Source organism: Ambystoma mexicanum, chromosome 3q (assembly GCF_040938575.1).
Source record: "Ambystoma mexicanum isolate Mex_15411 chromosome 3q, UKY_AmexF1_1, whole genome shotgun sequence".
Taxonomy (NCBI): Eukaryota; Metazoa; Chordata; class Amphibia; order Caudata; family Ambystomatidae; genus Ambystoma; species Ambystoma mexicanum.
Window position 1 is genome coordinate 231,191,155 of NC_090926.1, and position 23,434 is coordinate 231,214,588.

Consider the following 23,434-nt stretch of genomic DNA (forward strand, 5'->3'; position numbering starts at 1 on the left):
ATGACTTGCATCTTATTTAGGTTCCGTTGACTGGTGCCCAAATAAAGTGCATTTCAATAGTCGAGTTTTGAGAGGTCTAAAGCTGTAGCTAAAGTGATGCAATTGGTCAGCGTTATGAATGGTCTGTAAGCAGTGATACGTTTGCAGGTGTAGGCAGAAGAGGATGCAATAGCATTGGTTTGTCTTGTTAATGAGAGAGCAGAGTCGCTGTAAATCCCTAAAGTTTTTACATCTTTGAAAATTTTGATTGTTTCAGTCAATGTTGAAGGAAGTGAATTGTTCATCTAGTTTGTTCAGGTTGGCAGGAGACCCAAGTAGGAGCATCGTCATTAAGACAGAGTCCATGCTTGGCCATCCAGGCATGTGTAATTGGGTAAATGTTGAGTGTATTACTGTCTGTGGCATAGTCACCTTTGATGGGGATGAGTATTTGGGTGTCATCAGCGTAATTAGTATAGGTGACACCCAAATAGTCATGGTCCTCAAACAGTGGTTTGGTAAACACATTGGATAGTGTAGGTGACGCGCAGGAACCTTGTGGAACAACACATATGACTGCTGTTGGTTCTGTGGAAGCTGATGGTGCAAAGACCCTCATAGATCTATTATTGGGGAATGACTGGATCCAAACATTGGGCCCATCAGAAAAATGCGCAGCAGATGTTAGATGGTTGCAAAGGATTTTGTGGTTCAGAAAGTCAAATGCGGCCACCAGGTCAAGTAGGAAGAGCAGGGCCAGTTTGCCTTTGTCTTTGAGAGCTTGAACTTGGGTCTTAAGGTCTATCAATGCTTTTTCGGTCCAATGTCTGGGTCTGAACCCTGATTGTCTGAGCCCTAGAAGATTGTTAGACTCCAGATGATGTTGAATCTGCAGATAAGCTGCTTGGTTCAGAATTTTCAACAGACAGGGTACTGTGGTGATGGGTCTATAATTAGAGGGATTGTTTGGGTCTAAGGTTGGCTTTTTTAGTAGTGGAAGTACCCAGGCATCTTTTAGGTTATTTGGTACATTGCTGGATTTGAATGAAGCATTAATAAGGGATGTGATGAAGGGGGCGAGTTCCTTCGCTGCCTCTTTAATGATGGGGGCAGGGCAGACATCTCCCTGGCAGTTAGGATTTAATTTCAGGATGATGTTTTCCATCTCTTTGATCGTGAGGGGGAGAAATTGAATTGGGGGTGTGGGTTTTTGTCTAGCGTAGTGGGATTGGGAGTAGAGCACATGTTGGATATATGGAGTTTTTTTTAGTTGCTATTTTGTTTTGAAGCATTGTAATTTTGTCTTGTAGAGCATTCTGAATATTGGTACACCACGAGATGTCTTTGGTACAAGTATCAGGTGGTGGGGCAGGAGATTCTAGCTCTTTCAAGATGTTGAAGAGTTCCTTGGTGCTCGATTTAGCCATGGTGATGCGATCGTTATAATTGTCTTTTTTTGCTTGAATGATGGCTTCTTTATAGTTGAGAGAGGCTAATAAGAAGTTGTCCTTATTGGCTGTTGAGGGGATGCTTTTCCAGAGTTTCCTTTCGTTTTCCGTAGGGATCTAAAATAAGGGGTTTACCATGTATCAATGTGCACCTGTGGGTTAGATTTGCGCAGCTTTAGTGATGCTATCCTATTAATGGCATTGTGTAAGGTACGGTTATAGAGGTCAACTAAGGCAGTAGGATCCGTGATTGTAGTAGGAGGGTTGATAATTGCCTGGAGCAAGGGCAATAGTTTCTCCATAGTTATTTTACATTTGTTTCTGGTATTCATAGATGGGGCCAAGATCTGTTGGTTGGGTTGGATGCCTTCATTTATGGCAAAGGAAATAAGGTGATGGTCTGACCCATGCGCAAGGTGTATTGGACAGGGTTATGTCTCAGTTAAGGTTGGCTAACCAGTCTAAGGTTCCGCCTTTGTTGTGTGTTGGTTCAGTTATGCGGTGTAGGAATCCTCATTCAGTGATGGTGTCGGCAATGGCAGAAGCCTAAGGGTCTTTGGGGTCCTGAAAGCCCAAGTTAAGATCACCCAGAAGGATGACTTGAGATTTAGGTTTGGTGTTGGTTGATAGGAGCAGCGAGATATTGTTTTCCAATGTGGTAGTGGGGCCTGGGGTACAGTAGATGAGGTGTATGGTGATGGTTCTGGATGGTGAGGTAGGTAATTTAATGGATAGTAGTTCTGCCGAAGGCATAGTTTGATTGGCAATGATTCTTAAACCAAGTGTAGCTTTATAGATAAAGGCTGTAACTCCGCTATTGGAAAGGTTGGAATCTCGGCCGTGCCGGATGATAGAATATTAGTCCGGGATAGCAAGGGCAAGAGAAGGTCCTAATGCAGCGTGGAGCCACGTCTCTGTAATTGCTATAAAGTCGAGGTCATGTAATGTTATGTAATCGGCAATATCTAGTGCATGTGCTGGCAATGATCTTGCATTGATCAGAGCACCTTTGATTATGGACGGGGCATTATTCAGTTTGCATTTGTATTGTGGTGTGCAGTGCTGGAGTGTAGGGGCAATGGATACCGAATCCTTAAGGGAGTTGGCAGCCATGGTGATGCGCTTGAGGTTGGGAGAGGTGTGTAGCAGTGTGAATCTAGAACCTAGGCGAAGGTTCCTGTAATTTAATGGGCATGGAATGTTAGGAAAAGGTTTTGATCTCGCTTGGCGTAACCTTAGGGAAGATGTGATGCGAGTAGGTAAGTCTTTAGGATGTGTCTCAGTTAACAAAGGTGCCGGGGTCGTCTGAGGGTAAGGCTGTGGGAATCCTAGTGGGGGTGTGAGGTTCAGAGAGGGGGAGCTCAGAGATGTTCTCTGTAGGTGCTATTTGTAGGCAGGATAGTAAAAAGTCTGTGGGTGTGATGTTTTTCGTTTGTAGGCAGGCTGGTAAGAAACCTTTGGGAGGTGCATGGTCCGATAAAGGTAAGCTTGGCGCTCTAGATATGCAGCTACATGGCGTTCTGGGAGTAGGGATAAGGACCATGGTGGGCAGCAGTATGAGGCTAGTTCTAGTAGTGGCTAATGTAGAAATGTACGTTATCGGAAGGCAGGTCAGGGTGAAGCCTGTACCTTGGAATAGCATACGCATGGCTGGGCACTTTGCATAATATACTAGGGTCAATAGTAGAAAGAGGCTACGTGATGACTTGCTAGGGTAGGGTCAGCATGGTGGCTAGAAAGGTATGATCGCCTTATGGGATTTAGACACTTTAAGTTAGCATAGGCTAAGGCGCAATGGGCTTAAGAGAAATGCTAGGACAATTCCAATTGTAGGTCTCACAAGGGCAGATCATGCAGTACAGTTAACAATAGAGAGCAGGTGACTAAATAGAGCAGGCATGAATGTCATGAAGCGAGTGCAATTGGCAGAAAGCCTTGCATGTGAGATGGCAAACATTACAGGTACAGGGCAATACTAGGATTATTCCGAATTAGAATTGGCAGGAGGAAAATCATGCAGTACAATTATGAAAAACAGAGTGCAAGGGCCTAAATATAGCAAGCATACGTGTTATGAAGCAGATCAGAGTGGAATTGGCAGAAGCGTTGCAAGTAGGATAATGGAACGTTGCAAGTACGAGAGAGAGACCAGGACTCAATCACTGAACACATTTGAGTAGCAAAATGCGATTGGTAAAGCGTTGCATGTATACGAGGCAAAGAGCCAGTCGTACAGTACAATAATGACCCGCCCATGGAGCAAGTGTAATTGTCGTAGGTTCGAGGTTACAGCTAGTATATGCTAGAGTAGAATGCTGACATGCTGGTAATGCTATCATACAGGTATGTAAAAGAGTGCAAATCATGGCGTATAGGGCATAACAAATAACAAGTTGCTATAGATGGTGAGGCTAGCCCACGTAAATTGATAAATTGGGCGCAAGCTGCATATACGTTAGAGTAGCGCTATTAAACCTCTAATCCCGCTTCTGGAGGAAATGCAGGTTTTGCTGGAGGAAGTAATTATGCTTCTTGAAGTTGGTTGGCAAATGTTTATGCAGCCACTATTTAAGGTCTCCAGCACAGACCCTAGTGTGATGAACTTCAATGTGCTCTCCCCACATGTAAAGGCACCCATGCAGGGATTAATACAGGCGCAGGTGGGCAAGTGAGTACCAAAAGGACACCTGCTGGAATGGCCCTTCAATAGCAAAGCCGCATAGGCGCTGCCCATACCACTTACCTACGTCGCCTGGTTGCCGCTCTGCCCAGAGCCCAGTGGTTACCAAAGGGGAGATGAGGAAGGGAAGGTAGCAGGTGTAACAATGGGTTATCCCAACTACCTCCCATCACCCCCACCAATACAGAGAGCATGGTACTATGAACAGCCTAAAGCATTCAATACGGTGACGCCAGGCACTAATGCTTCCGACGTGTAGTGACTCGGGTGTACTTTGCTTTAGCGTTTTTTAGTGAGTTCTCGGCGCGAACGTATAGAAGTGTTGGGTAATCTCATCTTCGTAGTACACCAAACTATTCATGATTTTTCCATAAAGTTAAGCTGGAATCTACAGGTCGGGTAGGTGTGCAGTTAGCAGAATGCACTTGGGAATCTATTTTCCAGTTGTGACTTAATTACCAGAAGCCATCTACCACTACATACAAAAAAGACCTAACAGCAACTGCAGCAACCTTATAAACGCCACGTGAACACGACATGAAAGCGAAATCAGTCAAAGCCTGGCTTAACCTTTAGATGGGCAGAGTGCCCTTGTGTTGCATCAATTCATTAAAAAGGCCTAAAGGACTCGGTGTCAATATGAAGCAGAGGGGTGAATCTGGAAATGTATAATTCTGCAACACTGACCCTCTTGGCCTGTGCAGTAAAGCTGGGGCTCTGCTGTAATATTCCCTTGATGACCAGCAAAGATCATATCAGAGTAAGGGGCGCGCAGTGCAGGCAGGCCTTCCCCTTTCTGTCTCTGTGCACCAGCGTGCTCTCATACTGGCTAGTGCAGGCTGCCATCTCCTTTTTCCACTCTAGGGGCCCTCCAAACTCTTCAGAGCCAATCAGTGCGTTTTCTCTTGACCCACATCACGGTGGTGGAAACAAAATCAACCCACCATTGTGATTTACTGTAATCCAAAGTATTGTTCATGACACTTTCCATGTCTGCCTCTGGGGCGACTTGCAGACCACATCAAGTGAAATTGAATACATGCAGCATGTACATGCATAGCACATCTCCCGAAATAAAGTAGCCGCAACTTTAATATTGACATACGAACAAACCGATCTATTAAAACTATACCGGAAAATGGGGAACTCTCCCATGAACTTGTTATATGGTGATTTGGGCCAGCTATTGGAAAATAATAGACCAGCAACTGTGAATCAGTTCTTAACATGAGTGCTGACACCTTTTGAATAAATCCTGGTTGCGTTAAACTAGCGCTATATCGATCGTAAAGATTGGTGTATCACCATCGACAATGCCCATAAATACAAATCTTATGGCCATCTAAAATGGGAGCACAAAAGTATTGGTATTTCCGCACCCTACCTTGGAGTATTCCTTGATAGTGCTGCATGCCGCACCTTTGAGATTTAGATTCCATTTATTATTTACTAGGGAACTTCTAACCTCTCAAATTGTTGTCAAAAGAATTGGCACACTGTCGCTACTGCAACAAGTGATGCAATAGAAACCTTGAAACGTGTATTGGTATCATGTCCTGAACTTCTACTGCTCTGTTCTTTGCATTGAAAAAACAAAAAAAATCATTTTGTGGCAACGTTTGTTGGGGGGCCATCCAACGTCATTAGCTCTGGCATTGCTTGGGTTTGCTCAGGAAGTGCAAGCCCTGTTCGACCCTTCCACCAGCCCACGCTCGAGTTTTTCTACTTCCTAGTGGTCCATTCCCTGCTAGGTAGGGCTACCATCTTCACAGCATTCACCCTTCTAATGATCACCCTGTAGAGATTACAACCATTCCTAAGAGTCTCTTCAGGGCATTACAGAAGTCCGTAAAAATGTCTCTAGCAAATCAGGGCTGTCCCATGTCAGCCTAACCCCAAAATACCATGGAACCACCTACTCCCTTGTCTTGGGTTTTCTGGGTCACGAAATTCTGTGACCAAGATCAACAGCAGTGATGCAATTACTACTTTGCAAGGCTTACTAATCAAGCTTAATTCAAAGTGAGTCCTTTTTTGTAAAATGTGTTGGTTTTCTTGATTCTATATTTCTAGAAAAATTTAGAAACGACACTTTAGTCGTACCATCAATTTCCAAAACATAGAAATTCAAGAGACCCATCAAGATTGTTCCCCTTTTGCTATGCCAGGTTTTCGAGGTATTTTTCCATCTCGTTACTTTCTCATGCTGCCATTTTTACGTCTTAGTGACTTGTTCCCATGTTATGCTTTGGCATTCCAGTTAAAACTGCTGTTGTCTTATGCCTCTGGCGACTCTGAGGGGGCTTATAGGTGTACCCTATGGTGGCCACATCTGGGAAGAGAAATCCAAGCATGGCCTTGTTTATCCAGCCACACACAGTTCAATCATTTAAAACACAGAACTGGTCTACATGATGGCCACCAAGTGAGCCTGCAGTCAAGACCGCCCTCATCGCCAGGCGAAATTTCAATGTTCTTGGCACGGAAAGAAACCGTGAGCATGGGAACAGAGGAGACGGTTGTTGATGCCAATTGGTTTCGATTGTGCAGTTGTCCCTGGCTACTGCTGTGGGTTATCTTATGATCTGAAAGCAGGCTCGGCAACTTCACCTAGAATGCTGGGCCACAGAGGCTTGATGGCATCGACCGCAACTAGGTTAAGGAATAAAGCCTTTCCCATTTCAAACTCATGCTTCACATCAGAGATGGCTGAAGGCAACAAGGTCAATAGTGCCCTGGAGCGGCAACTTGAAAAGCATTTCTAGAACTTGTAGCTCAGTAAGAGAGCTAGCTTGGAATAGATAAACGCTTCAGCAAGGCTAATTTGCCCTCCCTTACCTGAAGCCTTGGTCTTCGAGTTACCACTCATGGACATGTAATGTTGGATTGGCTGTTCCCACCTATGTCAACGCAATCAAAATCAATTAGACTCTTAAGCCCTGGTTTACGTTATTTCAGCACCAGACATTTAATCAAACTTAGTTTGGTGTCTCTCAAAATATTTTAATATCCATAGTAGTGAAATGTCCCAACAAAGTCTCAATTAGTATCTGCTTGTGCTATGGCATCTTAAATCTGTCTTCAAACAGCTGAGCAAGCCCATTCGTGAGGGACTAGTAAAGAAGCGGACATCGAAAGGCAGATATAGGTATGCTGATTTTGGCACTATCTTGTAATATGTTTGCAAGATGAGTGAGCCGAAATCTCAGACATAATCTGGTCACAGGGGTGCCCCAGTAAAAGGGTTAGGGCGTCAGACAAAACGAGAACGGTCATGGAGTAGAGGGAGAGAAATGTGGGTATTATCTGGAAAAGAGGTACATGCACAATTTTAATTGAGTGTTGGGGTTAAGTAGATTAACTAGCTGGAGCAACAGTTCACTATTTCAGTGTGCTGAAAACTGCATGAATAGGAGGGTCACCTAATTTCCCATCACTATTATAAATCTGAACCATTGAACACCATCTCGTTTTCCTATGACCCAACTGGAAAGAGCAGCCCTGATTAGTAGATCCCGCGTGAAGAGCCTTACTCTGCAGCAGGTGTGACAGATAAAGCAGGTTCAGCTGTATTCTGTGTGATCTATTACTCGTGTCTGGCTTTCTGCTATGTTTCTAGTCTTTTAGTTTAGTTTCTTTATTTATACCCGCAACGAACCCTGCGGTAACTGGGCGCCAAAAACTTGAGCGTTTGTTACAGACAATTTACAAAAACAAGAAGTGCAGCTCGACCATGGTTACGTGGGGTTCGAAAGTTAGATTCAGTTACAATACCATTACAGTGAGACATAAAAAGAGATTAAGCAGGCATGGTATTTTGAGGGCTAGATAGTCGATCGTTACCGTTTCTTACCGAAGAGCCAACTCTTTACTTTGGCTCTAAAGGTCCAGAACGAAGGTTCCATTCTGAAGCTAAGGGGTAAGGCATTCCACTGTTTAGCGGCCAACACATGGAAGTTCGCTTCACTAGCTCTTTTTAGGTGGAATCTGAGGATGGTAAGGCAGTGTGACTACAAGACTCTAGTCTTTCTAGCTGGTTGGTGTCTGTTGAATGTATCTGCCAGGTACTTGGGGGTGGAGTTTGGTAGTCATTTGTGGGTGATGACAAGAGTGCGAAGGGCAATTCTATCCCGTACTCGGAGCCAGTGGTCATCCGTCTTTCAAGGGATCCAGTCCACTTTGCAGTATGGTTTATTGCAGACGGTACATGGAAATTTGCCTTGCATTCACTGAGTTCCTAGTGGCACAAGTGGAAGCCAGAATAGTCCAAGGAGTGCACAGTGCTCTGAGAATATACCGAATTGTTGCTGTTGTAGAAGTTATGGATTTAAAGGTCGTGCACGAGGAAACTGGAGAAGAAATGGCAGCTCTGCAGCTAAAACTGCAATATGTTGAAACCAAGCCCATACTACATAATGTCTGGTTGTTGGTGTCCCAGAATACACTGAAGAAACTGCAATGAATCTGAGATTGTTTTCTACCAACACACATGCTAAATGTTTAATGAAGACTTGGGGTTCAATACACCCATTGTCACTGCAGTTATGCAGGGCCGAAAAAAAGGTGCCCCTCGGAGCAATAATTGTCAAATCTATAATATAGACTAGACCAAAGGAGTGACTCTGTTAGATCAAAGGAGAAGTTCTCATTCAAGCTGGAATTGTTTTCATTTTTTCGAGTAAACATTCAGAACCAGAAGTGCACAAACTATGATGGCTAATTATTTTTTAAAAGAGAACGACAGAAATCTGTGCTCTTATGCCTCCCTTCAACAATCTGTTTGATAGGAGCTATCCGTGTCTGTCTGTGTCTAGCTACCGAAGTTAACAAAGCACTGAAATCAGGCGTGTCACTTTTTATCCCTCCAATCCCCTTTTGTTTTTCTTTTTTATCTTCTGGAAGGTAGACTGACCCACTATGAAGCTCCCTCGCTTGATTTCAGTGATGAAGACCTACGGTTGGTGGGGTAGGTGAGAGGAGCATTTCAGTATGGAATCTGTTGAATTGTGAATGGGTGCGTGGGCAAGACGTGCTGCAGAATACATTCCGAGTCCAATAGCACAAGGTATATACAAAACGCTACAATTCAAAATGATGAGGCACACAAGTGGTGTGAGGAAGAGGACAACATGACAATGTACTCTGGAGAAAAGTTCAAACATCATGAATTGTAAAAAGCAAACCTATTGGTCTACTTGAGAGCATAGCTGAAATCCAATAGAACCTCTCATTGAAACAGGCAGATATTTTCCTAACCTAGATATCTTGGAAGTACTAACGAGAGAATATGGTAATATAAATATGTTCAATGCTAGATAAACAGTCTCCACCATCTGAATATACTGTTCTGCTGCTGGTATACCTCAGCAAGGCTTATTGTGTGACCTGGGTGTGATGTCGCAGATGTTCATGGACTGCCCCAGGTGTCATCCGCATTGGTTTCAGCTTTTGACAGTGCTCCTAGGGTTGAGTGGAAAAACTATGAAATTGACAAAATGTATTATCTTCGGATATTCCCCGAGTGGTTCCTGTGAAAAGCAGACTGCATCTTCAAAGCAACAGAACTGGCCAGAACAATGATATCCAGGGCATGAAGGCGCAAGGTCTCCGTCAACCTTAATGTGCAACGTGGGTAAACATATCGATGAATCAATGTAGAAATTGATACTTTGGTTGGATGAAACCCAGATTTGTCAACTTTGTGGTGTATTGCCTTTTGTTTGTGTGCTTAATACCCTTAGTTGAAATATATTCTGGTTAAGAATTTGTAATGGTTTAAAACATATATTGTGTGCGTTATTCTCTGTAAATATGTAAACAATGAAGATGATCCCAAACTGGGTGACATTTCTGACTGGATGCGTACAAAACATGCTTACGTATTAATGGAGTAATATTTTTCAAGGAAACCAGTTTTTTGGCACTCTTCTCCTCCCAACAGAAGAATTACTACTTCATGCTGGTTCATAATAAAATTAATGTTGATGTACATTTCCGTTTTTTAACTTCTTTGTTGATGACTTTTCAGATCCAAAAGAATACAAATAAATCTGTTCCTAGCCTAGATGTGTCCTTCTGCGACCACAGCCAAGTCTCTGCCATGCATGCCCTGTTGTCGTGCTTCACGTCCCACTTAGTGCTGCCTCCAGAAACAGCGGGGGAATTAGCAGGTAGCATGTCAAGCTGCCTTTGAATGGGATCCTCAATGGAAATTCACTTGGTGCATTCCTGCTCCGCTGTTATGTAAATTTGCTGGTACGAGGACTGCAGGCTAGGCATCCCCTTACACAACTCTGTCCAGGAAATCGCACATTTTAGGTCCTCTATCGGGATTAGGATGCTTGGGCACTATGCTTAAGCATACTTCTGCCACTGACAGGTGCCCTGTGAACATTGTTTGCCAACTGGTAAATGCCCAAAGGAGCTTAGAGGAGCCTGATGTACTAGGGAAGAGGGGTGGATTGTGGTGACCCCCAAGTGAAACTGTCGGGTGCTTTTTCAACTTGGACTGTACCTGCCTCCACCTTATTTTTCTTTTCTCCCAAGAGTAAAGCAAAACTGGTTTATGGTAAAATGATTTGTAGTGGAGACTGGGTGGGTAGTGTGCAAGAGAGCGTATATTTGTGGTCTGAACTGCTTGTCCGATTGCATTTTCCTTCAGTTCCTGATTGATGATGGCCCTTTTTCAAAAATACATATGGGTTTTTTTTAAATACATATGGGAAGCACAAATGGACTAGGTGAGAAGAAAATACAAATAATGTTATTATGCATATTAAAACCTAAATCTGTATTGGACTATTTCAGGGGAAGATAGCCGTGTTGGAGATGAACTGTACAGCAAAGTGCGTATCCTCTGCTGGATCATGACTGGCCCAAACAACCTGGAAACTAAAGCTAAGCATCTAAAGGCCACGTGGACCCGGCACTGTAACATTGTGCTTTTTATGAGCTCCGTCACAGATGAGAAGTTTCCTACAATTGGCCTGGACACCAAGGAAGGGCGGGACCAGCTGTACTGGAAGACCATCAAGGCTTTCCAGTACGCGCACAAGAACTACTATAATCAGGCTGACTGGTTTCTCAAGGCCGACGATGACACTTTTGTGGTTGTGGACAACCTGCGCTTCCTGCTCTCAAACTACACCCCTGACCAGCCCATCTACTTCGGCAAACGCTTTAAGCCCTATGCCAAGCAGGGCTACATGAGCGGTGGTGCAGGCTATGTCCTCAGCAAAGAGGCCCTGAAGCGCTTTGTGGATGGTTTCAGTACTAAGGTTTGTAGCCACACCACGTCAGTGGAAGACCTTGCGCTGGGCCAGTGCATGGAGAAGATGGGTGTGCTGGCGGGAGACTCCAGAGATTCTGAAGGGAGAGAAACCTTCCACCCTTTTGTGCCAGAGTCCCATCTTATCGGCCATTTCTCAAAAGACTTCTGGTACTGGAAGTATTGTTTCTATCCCATTATAGAGGTAGGTGCACATGGTTCTTTGGTTTTTATGTTGATTATATTTATATATATATATAGATGTATAATGAAATTGAAAACTTGTATGCTTCTGGGCTTTCCAAACAAAGGCACACGCTGTGGGAAAAAAGCTAAAGATTAGGGAATTTGCATGGAATTACGAGGCTTGAGCCCTTCCCCAGGAGCCCTGGTGAAAGCGGTCAGCTCCCGTCGACGAGGAAAAGAGGACTGAGGTGTCGTGCTGGTGAGCGGGGTTCGGGCCGCACCCCCACACATGTATACATTTAAAGGGAAAGTGTTATTTTTGGGTGAAAGAGGATACGTTCCCGTCCCTAGCGAGGGACGCCCATGCAGTATGGAGGAAAGTGGACTATTGACTTGCAGTACGTTAGTCACTCGGGTGAGTAACACTTAATTTTCACATGGCAACCAAAAAACCTTATTTGCTTATAACCATCCTCTAAAGCTGACCTATTACTCCAGGGGTCTCCTTGGATAGGGTAAAACAAGATGCACCTGTTTGGCTGGTGTTGGTGCCCCTATTATGGGAACCTTCATGGCCATGCCCTGATTCCATGGGATGTATGAATAATGTCCAACAGTGGATGTTTTGCTTTTCACACAAGGCAATTGATTTTGCTGAGAGTCTCTGGCGTCTGTTCTTCTCTCTCATGTTGAAGATGATTGTCACTGAGTCATTGAGTATACACACTCGATAGCTGGTCTTGGTTCATGCATACAGCCGCTTACCATTGGAGCTTTGAGGCCTCTATGGTTATGCACCATATCTATGCTATCTTCTATATAAATAAAAATGTAAATGTTTGTTCAAAATCTTAAATCTCCGAAAGTTCTTCACCAATTGCTTTGAAATTTTGACACAAAGTTGCATTCGGATATGTACGTGTTGTTATGTACCTATATCATACAGATGTCACACCTGTGACAGGTAAAAACATGCTTTTTTCGAAAAACAGTGCCATCTGTTGGATGTAAAATCAACACACGCTATACTAAAACATGCTTTTTCTTGGAAAACAGACTGATTAAATTGTAGGGAGAGGGGGGTGGGGGAGCGGGGATATGTGGGGTGGGAGTAGGGATGGGGGGGTGGGTGGCTGGGGGGTAGGGATGCACAGACAATGGACAAAAAAATATTGGATACCCACAAGCATTGTCGAATTAAACAAATTAGAAACGTGTGCTTTCTTTTTTCTTTCTTTTCCATTTAACCAAACTGAACCACAGCAATGCGTGGCCGGGTACAGTAAGTAAAAAAAATAAAAACAATGTTCCTAAAACTGATATTCTGACTTTTCCAGTAGTATGTTGCTCCTCCAGGCTTTCAATGGCTTCAGATTAGGGAGGGAAGTCCACACCTCTTGGATGCAATTTTTGTGTTTGCAGTCGATGGTGCTCTCCTTCAAACCTTTGTTGCCTCCCCGGATGCAAGTTCTAGGCCTTGCACTCTCATTATACAGCTATAACCTCACCACACACAGTAGTCCCATGCCACAGATCATACAGCCCATGGGATCTCTGTAGCAGGTAGATCCATCACACCATAGCTCTTTAATAACCCCAAGCTTTGTATACCACAACCATTTCCCACATAATGATGCCCCGTTGGTCATATGCAAAAGAGCAACCATTAACAACATACATTGGGGTTTAAGGTTTTCGGGTTTTGTTTTTTCATTTTGCTTGTGTTTTGCCAATGTTTTTGCAACCTAACCCATATCTCTCGCATGTTCATCTCCCCCCTCACAAAAAATTGAAATGTGAACAAAAATGTGTTTCCAGTCTTTACAAAAGCAAACCTGCTTCTTTTGGTTCATGTAAAACATGCATATTTCCTTTGGTGCACTGCAGAACCTTTCTTATTGGTAGTGAAATACGAAAAGAGTACTGTTCTGATGTGCTTTGTATCTCCAACAGTGTCCGGGCCTTTCAACTTTTTCAGTTGAAGTGGGCCCCCGAGCTTCAGGGGGTCCTCCGGGCAGATAACGCCATGTTGGCAGTCTTACGGCATAGCAACAGATTTCTTAATGTGAGCTTTGCCACGCACATGTTACAGGCTGCCTTTGTTGCTTGTGCACTCGGGCTGTCCCCTTCATTTAGGGCATTAAATGTCCACTTTGCAGCGTGCACATTATAGGCTGGCTTTGCTGGCACCCTCAGGCTGTTGTCTCCCTCGGGCCTCTTGCAGCATTTAAAAGCGTTCATATCACCACATTTCCTTTTATATCAGCCCCTTGCTGACAAAGAGCAATTAATAGCTTTTCAGTGGATGTTTAGTATTTAAGCTTCCTGCTGATGCCCGTCTCTTGATCTGCAGCGATTAACATTCTAGCTACATTCCTTTGTCTCCAGTATAATTTAAGCACCCCACTGGTGCCTGGTGGTATTTCCGAACAGTAGGCAAGGGGAGGGGGGTACAAAACATGTTGAGATGGCCCTCTGTGGCCCTAGACAAATCGTCAGTCGCCCTGAACTCCCCAGTATGCTGTGCTGAACACTTTCCTTGAATGTATTTGTATTGGGGGTTCTATGAGTGGCATTCTGTATATCAGCTGGTGAATTGTATGGGGTCACATATGGGGAGCTAGCTGTGAGTGAGGATGTGCCAGTGGTTGGCCCTTTGCTTCTTCTTACTTGCTGGACATCTAAACAACATATTGATCAAGACTGTCATGTCATACATATTATTTTTTTCTCGATTCACCTTCTGCACGTACATAATTTGTTACTTGAGCAAATATATTTCTTTATTCTTATCGTTGAACTTTAAAAATAGGCACTATTTACATTTTGTACGGACAACCTATTAGCAATTTGGCATATTTACTGTGACACCACTCTCTGTAATGTTCACCTTTACAGACACAAAACAACCTTATTCACCCTATGACCCCTACAAAACCTGGGTCCAACATATATGTGTATACTCTAACCGAGATGCTGATCGCTTCAGGGACTTAAACAACAAAAAGTTATTTTATTCCTTGTTTACGTTTAACTTGCCCTTTCTTTGCAGTGTGGCGATTGCTTCAAAACAAGTTCAGTGTTTCAGCCGTGTCAAGAGTGTAGCCTTTCACTAGTATCACTTGCAGCCTTCATCAGGACGTAGTATATTTAGAATCCCACCAAATGTAATTTGTGTCTACAAATATAAATAAATATATGTACATATTAGGGTTGGGAAGGTATGACATGTAATTCAAAATAGGATGTCTTATTGCGTCTGGGGTGATTCAATATGTCAGTTATACTGCTCGGCCACCTACCTATCAGATAGTGGCAAGAGCAATATGGGGGGGGGGGGGGGCTTGTATGTCCCACTTCTTTATTCCAACGTTGTACCAATTACACCAATATCTGTAAATGAAGGGCATACTGTCAATGTTGCGCTATTATGATATGGGTGTGGAATCCTCCCCACGTGGGCACTTCCTACCTGAAATGAGAATCTCTCTGAGCGAAGCCTCTGTATTCTCACTTAAAGAATCCGTAAGCCAAAAATGCTTTTCTACCGGGTTGTAGTAAATCCTATGTCGACCAGACGGGCTGTTTTAGAAACATTTTAAAGTGAGCGGAAGTAATCTCCTTGGGTCATCTCATTATGTGGTACAATTGTTCCTACCACTGATGAAAAGTACTGTGCGGCCCCTGTACCCTGCATTGTACTGCATATCTTTCGGTCAACTACACTTTCTTGTGTCATCTAGTTGCAGGACGTGGGAAGACACTGTGGTGTAGTATGGGGCCAAGCGTGAATTTAACATAAAACACATGCAGTACGGTGCTGGGTGCAATAGTGTCTATGTAGATGAGGATGCCGTGGTGCCCACCCCAGTCACCTCAACGCTCAGCCTCCAGGACTACATCGCCTGATCTCAATGTCGGTGATCCTGCGATATGATGGGCAGAACCCCTAAATGAGTCATTTACACCATGCGCACGTCTGAGAATTCACTTCGCCCCGGAGAGTGTCTATACATGCATACCTCCATGTGCTGCTAGTGGCATGATAGACCCCAGTGTCATCTTTGTGATTCAGCATCGAACACTCGCCGTCGGAGCTCCGAAGGCAGTCCTCTATTACATTCGCTTTACGAGAAGCCCAGCACCACATTTCAGTATTAGTAACGGTTGCCAGGTGACCCGTGTGCAGCATTCAGTCACGTGAAATAAACCAGGCACTCAGGCGAACTCCGAGCAGGGTGGACATGTTTTAATTGAACGCCTGCATAGTTACTATTTCTTTTGCCGAATTGGACCCTCTCTACACCCTAGGAACAGTTTACATTTAATCTCATCACATATACCGAACAAACCACTGTACAATCTGGTAATGTAACCACCATTTTCTTCAGATATACAATTTTTTGTAATGTGTTCCAACCATAAACCACAAATGTGAAGTAACATCCTACAGTCAATCTGTTTTCCTCAGCATAGTAGATACGCAGCCCATGTGTAGTATTCTTTCACGCGTAACAGACAAGAGACTCCAAATGGAGCAGACCTGTTAAATGAAATGTCGGCACTGAGATAATGTTTTTTATGCCGGAATAGACCCTCTGTAAGAGCTAGGAACAGTTGACAAATCTCAGCTCCTATACCGAACACACAAACAGTATGGTAAAACATCAGTTTTGGAAAATATGTGGTGGAATGTTTTCATGGCGATACGTTTTCTTTTAATGTGCTCCAGCAATTAAAACCGTCCTTGTGACGTGGATCTTAATCCATCTTGTTTCCACAGCACCGTCCGTCTATGCATGTTGCATAATCCCCAACAATTACTATTTCATACAGTCTTGCAAGGAGTACCCTTGTGAAAGTTATTATATGTTAAATTGTAGAAGATCGAGTTCTCCAGCATGGGGTCTGGCATGGATTCACATGCTCATGAATATTCCCCGTCGTCAGGCTGGGAATCCTCGGTAAAGAAAAAATCAGTATCAGTATCAGTTTCGTTTCTGATCTGTCTTTCTCAGTATTAACCAATCACTGGTCTCTGGGTCATACTGCCTCCAGCCAATGACTGCCCTCTCCCTAAGCCCCGCCCCTGGCAGCCATCTTCAGATTTTTACTGCACGCTCAAGAGTTGGGAGTCCTCTTGCTCAGCTCTAGAGCTTTTGCTGCGTTTTCACACTTTTTCAAAGAGAATTTCTCATTTTTCGGTCAAATAGAGCCTCAGGCTCCACCGTCTCTACATCCGATTAACGGGGATCCGTGTCGGATTTTTCTACGCCCCTCAAGGGTGAAGATTTTGTCCAGTTACGCTTCTTGGAGGATTCCAGAAGTTTCTGCAGCCTACCTGAACCATGGCCCAGGAGGAAGCTCGACGCCCGGAAAGCTGTTCAGGGTCTGCCCTGGATGCCAGCTACAGAATGTGTTCAAGGAGGATGAGCATTCAAAATGTCTCTACTGCCTTCATGAGGACAAAACGCACGTGGAGAAGTAGTGTGCGTTTTGCAGGAACATGTCGGAACGGACCATCGGGGACCGACACCTTCGTCTCTCCAACTGGCTGGAAGGAAGGAGTCCGTCAGGTGAGAAGAAAAAGAAGAAGTCTGAGCGGTCTTCTAAGTCCTTTGAGGGCGCCCCGGTGACAGGGGCCCAACAGAAGGCAAAGCACCGCGAGTCTGCGGGCACCGGGAGCGCCGAACGGTCGGGCTCTTCGGCTGCCAGGCAGGGCGTGCCTTCCCCGGCACCATCAACCACGAGCCAACGCTCTGGTTCGGGGAAGAAGAAATCCGAGAACCCGGGTAAGCCTCTGGAGAGGCCCCGGTCGATCTCGGATTCGGCCGAGGGGGAGCGAGGCAGTGACCCTCCCCCAAAGGTGAAGGCCTTAAACGCGCCTTAGGCGGTGAAGGTATTGATTCACCCGGCCAAGGCCTCTAACGAGGGAGTCGCGGCGGCCCTGGCGCAGCCTGTGGAGGCTACACCAGTGGAGGCGACCTCGGGGCCCAGAGTCCCCCTGCCTCCGCGGAGGGAAGCCTCATTCAGACCTATCGAAAAGACCCCTGTGAAGACCCCGGTGGAAAAAGAGGGGGGGGGCTGGTGGCCATTGCGGACACGGACACAACATCCGAGGAGGAGTTGGCAGAAGTCCTAGAGGGCCTCGACGAGGGCGTCGAGGAGGCCCCGTCCCCACGGGAGGGATCCCGACGAGGGTGACTATGAAAGTGACTGCGGCACTGGCGAGGGTCCTAGTCAGCCGTCTCTTCCGGAGCCACAGGGTAACTCGGCGGCCATTTTGTTGGCGATACAATCCTTCTGTTCAGAGATGAGGACGAGATTGCCCTTACACTGACAAAGGACCCGGTACCAGGTCCGGTGGAAGAACCAGAGCTGGCCCCGGCGGGAAGCCCCACGAACAAGAGAAGACGGATCCACCCAGCCCTGCCTTCTCAGCCCTTGCGGCCTGCTCGGCCTTTACCCATATCCCCCGTTCCTGGGGATGAAACTGGAACAGACACGGCCACGACGGGTACCGGCGGCGGTGACGACGGGACGCAGCTCCCATCACCAGCCCGGGCCTCCCTGTCCGATGAGATCGCCAGGGCATCTGAGCTTTTTCAGCTCTGCCCTGAGGAGAATGAAGGTTTCCTTTACCAGCGGCACGAGGCCAGGAGGAAGTCAGTCCTCGCCGTGCCTCTGCTGGATGACATCTGGGACGAGGGTCTCACCCTTCTCAATAACCCTTCTACGACGCCTGCCAAGAAGGATCGGTACGAGAAGTACCAGTTCTCCAGCATGGGGTCTGGCATAGATTCACATGCTCATGAATATTCCCCGTCGTCAGGCTGGGAATCCTCGGTAAAGAAAAAATCAGTATCAGTTTCGTTTCTGATCTGTCTTTCTTAGTAGTAACCAATCACTGATCTCTGGGTCATACTGCCACTAGCCAATGACTGCCCTCTCCCTAAGCCCCGCCTCTGGCAGCCATCCTCAGATTTTTACCGCACGCTCAAGTGTTGGGAGTCCTCGTGTTTAGCTCTCGAGTTTTTTACTGCGTTTTCACGCTTTTTTCAGGAGAATTTCTCATTTTTTCAGTTTAATCGAGCCTCAAGCTCCACTGTTTCTACTTCTGATAACTGGGACCCGTTTCGGAATTCTTCTACGCCCCTCAAGGATGAGGTTTTCATCGAGTTTACACTTCTTGGAGGATTCCGGAAGATCTGCGGCCTACCTCAACGGACATGGCCCAGGACAAGGGGAGCTCAACGCCCGGATCCAAGCTGTTCAGGAACTGCCCTGGATGCGGATTATATAACGTTTTGAAGGAGGACGAGCATTCGCGATGCCTCTACTGCCTCCATGGGGACAAGACGCACGTGGAGAAGGACTGTGTGTTCTGCAAGAACCTTTCGGAACGGACCAAACAAGATCGTCATTCCTGCCTCGCCACCTGGCTGGAGAAGGGCACAGCAGGTGAGAAGGCGAAGAAGTCTGAGCGGGTTTCTAAGTCCTTTGAGGGCGCCCCGGCGACGGGGCCCCAACAGAAGGCCAAGCACCGCAAGTCCGCGGGCACCGGGAGCACCGAAAGGTCAGGCTCTTCGGTTGCCATGCAGGGCGCTACTTCCCCGGCACGTTCGACCATGAGCCAGCGCTCTGGTTCGGGGAAGAGGAAGTCCGAGAACCCGGGTAGGCCGCTGGAGCGGATCCGGTCGATCTCGAAGGGGGAGCGAGGCGCTGACCCTCCCCCCCCAAGGCGAAGGCCCAGGACACACCTAAGGTGGTGAGGGCTCTGATCCACCCGGCTAAGGCCTCTACCGAAGTGGTCGCTGCGACCCTGGCGGAGCCGGCTGAGACTACGCCAATGGAAACGGCCTCTGGGCCCAGAGTATCCCTGCCGCCGCAGAGGGAATCCTCTTTCCAGCCCATCGCTAAAACCCCCGCGAAGCCCCCCGGCTGAAAAAGAGGGGGGGGGGGGCGGTGGCCATTACAGACTCGGAATCAGCCTCTGAGGAGGAACTGGTAGAGACCGAGAAGGGCCTCAACGAAAGGTCCCTAGGCCTCAACGAGAGGTTCAGAAACCTCAACGAGAGGTTCGAGAAGGTTCGATCCCAGGGGACGGTCCCTGCTGACGTGATCGAAGATAGCGACGACGAACAGGGCCCAATGGAGCGGCCATCCCGTCCGTCGCAGCCATTGCCCGAGCCCCAGGATAGCTCGGCGGCCATTTTGTTGGCAATCCAATCCTTATGTACCGACATAAGGACGAGATTACCACGCATCCCGACGGAGGAGCCAGAACCAGGCCCGTCGGGAAGCCCTCCGAACAAGCGGAGGAGAGTCCACCCCGCCCCACCCTTCGTGCCTGCGAGACCGGTGTACCCCTCATCCCCCTCACCGGGAGAGGATACGGGGACAGACGATGGCGGCGGCAATGACACAGCAGACATCCCGTCGTCGGCGGCGGCAATGACACAGCAGACATCCGTCGTCATCCCCCCCCGGACCCCCTGCGTGCGTCCCCAGCCGACGAGGTTGGCTCTTTCCATGCCATGATAACCAGGGCATCCGAGCTCGTCCAGCTCTGCCCTGAAGAACAGAAAAAGGAGGGGTTTCTGTACCAACGACGAGAGGCTAAGAGGAAGACGGTCCTTGCGGTGCCTTTACTCAACGACATCTGGGACGAGGGGCTTGCTGCCCACAAGAACCCTGCCACGGCACCCGCCAAGAGGGACAGGTATGAGAAGAAGTACCGAGTCCCCGATGCCGCCCCCTTGTGCCTCAGGGCCCAGCCCACGCTGGACTCGGTCGGCTCGGCAGCGGCTAAGAAGAAGGCAGCGGGCACGGCGGCTTCAACTTCTACTTCCCCGCCGGACAGCGAGGGCAAGAAGTTGGACTCTATGGGACGAGTCATCTCGTCGGTGGTGACGACGATTAAGGCGGCCAATGCCTTGGCGATCGTGGCCCGCTACGACAGCGAGCTCTGGTTCAAGATAGCTCCCCTGCTAGATGTCCTGTCTGATGACAAGAGGGCGGAGGCCCTAGAAATTCTGCAGGAGGGCGAGGTGGCGTCGGATCACGCCATAACGGTGGCGACGGACATCGCCGATACCGGAGTTCGCCAACTGGGCAATGGAGTTTGCCTCCGACGACGGGGATGGCTCAAGGCGACAGACTTTCGCCAGGACGTCCAGACCAGAGTGTTGGACATGCCGTTCGACGGCAACAACCTCTTTGGTAAGAGGGTGGATGAGTCTCTACAGGCCATCAAGACCGACTCGGAGACGGCCTGGGCCCTCGTGGGTGCTTCAGCAGCGACGGCCCTTTCGGAGCCCTGGAGGCAGACAGGGTGCCTCCAAAGCATCCAGCGGTGGCTCCTCCACTTACCACCAGGCGGCCCGCTCCTCTTCCCAGGAGGCCTACAGAGGTCGCAGCAAGCAAGGGGGATCCTGCCGTTGTCGTCAAGGAGGCCAAAGCGGCAAGGCCTCCTCCAAACAAGACTGACCCGGCCGTGGTGTCGGGTCCCCACCGAAGCACCCCAGTGGGAGGCCGGCTGACGAAGTTCGTCAGCGTGTGGGAGTCCATCTCCACCGACCGTTGGGTGCTGTACACCCTGGCCAACGGGCACTCGCTGGAATTCCAAAAGAAGTGCCCTCGCTTTCCTCCCGTGGCCAGGAAGGAGAATCACGTCCCTCAACTGCTGTTGGAAGCAAAGGCGATGCTCCAGAAAGGTGCCATTGAGCTCGTCCCCAGGAAGCTTCGGGGCTCCGGAGTGTACTCGAGGTACTTCCTCGTCAGAAAGAAGACAGGCGGTTTGCGCCCCATCCTAGACCTGCGTCGGTTAAACAAATACATCAAGGTGCAGAAATTCAGGATGGTCACCCTCCAGCACGTGCTGGGACAGCTGGAGGAAGGCGACTTCCTATCGTCGTCGGACCTGGAGGATGCTTCCTTCCACATCCCCATTCTAAAAGGGCACAGGAAGTTCCTCAGGTTCGTGGTTCAAGGACGCCACTACCAATTCAGAGCCCTACCGTTCAAATTAAAGTCGGCACCCAGGGTTTTCACCAAGTGCCTGGCAGCAGTGGCGGCGCGGCTGCGCCTGCAAGAGATCCACTTCTACCCCTACCTGGACGACTGGCTAATCGCCATCGATCATACGGCGAGGACCGTCCGGTTGCTCACGGAGCTGGGGTTCTCCATCAACTACCCCAAATCCCACCTGGTTCCATCGCAAGTAGCACTGTTTTTGGGGGCGAAGCTCGATACAGTGGAGCAATTGGCCTCCCCTTCAGAGGAGAGGACCAAGACCATCATGGGCAAGGTGTGGCGCCTGTTAGCCACAGACGTGGCCAGGGTGAGGTCCATCAAGTCCCTTCTCGGGATGATGTCCTCATGCATCTACCTTGTACCCCTTTGCAGACTTCAAATGCGTCCGCTACAGGAGTTCCTCGACGCCCGCTGGTTTCAGGCGAGGGGCTGCTTCGAGGACAGGATCCTCCTCGACGAGGAGTTCCGTTTAGCGATCCTATGGTGGGGAACCCGGGCTCACCTCACGACGGGCATGGACTTTCAAACCCCGGCGTTTCAGGAGACCGTGACTACGGATGCCTCTCTGGAGGTTTGGGGGGCCCACACCGGAGATCTGCACGCAAGAGGCCTTTGGTTCACGGAGGAGAGGTCTCTTCACATCAACATCTTGGAGCTCCGTGCAGTGTTCTGGGCGCTCAAGTCGTTCCTCCCGTCCCTCAAAGACAAAGTGGTGAGGGTCTTCACCGACAATACCACCACGATGCTCTAAATACGGAAGCAGGCGGGGGCACCAGATCCCCAGCCCTATCCAAGGAGGCCCAGGATCTGTGGCACTGGGCCATCGCCCAGGGGATGTTTCTGGTTCCCTTCCACCTGGCAGGAATAAAAAACACCATCGCCGACTCACTCAGCAGGGAGCTGCGCTTGTGCCACTAGTGGGAACTGCGCCAGGATCAAGTGGTTCGACTCTTCCGACGATAGGGCAAGCCCCGGATTGACCTGTTCGCGACAGCAACGAACTCCAAGTGCCAGAGGTTTGCCAGCAGGTTCCCACAGCCGAGGAGCATGGGCGATGCTTTCTCGTTCCCTTGGGACGGCCTGTTTCTATACGCGTTCCCTCCATTGCCGTTGCTGCTCCGCCTCATCAGCCAGCTCAAGAAGTCCAGGTGCAGGATGATCCTGGTCGCACCGGCGTGGCCAAGGCAGGTCTGGTTCCCGGACCTTCTGGACTTGTCAACGTCCCCGGCAGTCAGGCTGCCGGCGGACGTGGATCTTCTCTCCAGAGAAGGTGGCGCCATTCTACACCACAATCCACAGTCGCTGAACTTGCAGGCCTGGCTCCTGCAGCACTAGAGTTTGGAGGGTACGATATCCCGGCTGATTGCAGAGAGGATCTTGCAAAGGCCAGGGCGGCGTCAACTCTCAAGTCTTACGGTCATAAATGGAAGAGGTTCTCTGTCTGGTGCTGTGCACAGATTAACCCTCTGCTGAGTACGGCCCCTCAAGTGCTGCCGTACCTACTGCCGTTGGCCAAAGCTGGACTGGCTCACACCTCCATAAAAATACATCTGGCTGCCATCTCCCGATATACCAGTACTACGGGACGGGCGTCCTTGTGGTCTCATCGCCTGGTAAAGCAATTTATGAAGGGACGATTCCGATCATTCCTGCTGGTGAAGGCCCCTGCCCCGGCGTGGGAGCTTAATGTGGTGCAGACCAGGCTCATGGGATCCCCATTCGAGCCTATGCATTCGGTGCCTTTGAAGTTCCTCTCATGGAAGACAGAGTTCCTCGTGGCCATCACCTCTGCACGACGAGTCGGAGAGTTTCAGGCCCTATCTTGCAAGCCTCCATACT

At 48.1% G+C, this 23,434-nt stretch overlaps 1 protein-coding gene across 2 annotated transcripts in view; it reads left to right on the forward strand.

Moving 5' to 3' along the window:
- LOC138582361 (glycoprotein-N-acetylgalactosamine 3-beta-galactosyltransferase 1-A-like) overlaps positions 1–23,434 on the forward strand; it is a 345,304-nt gene that overhangs the window by 261,342 nt on the left and 60,528 nt on the right. For both annotated transcript variants that reach the window (XM_069653618.1, XM_069653617.1), the window contains one exon: positions 10,915–11,579. In XM_069653618.1, the coding sequence (XP_069509719.1) occupies positions 10,915–11,579 (665 nt within the window). The remainder of the gene's footprint in view (positions 1–10,914; positions 11,580–23,434) is intronic.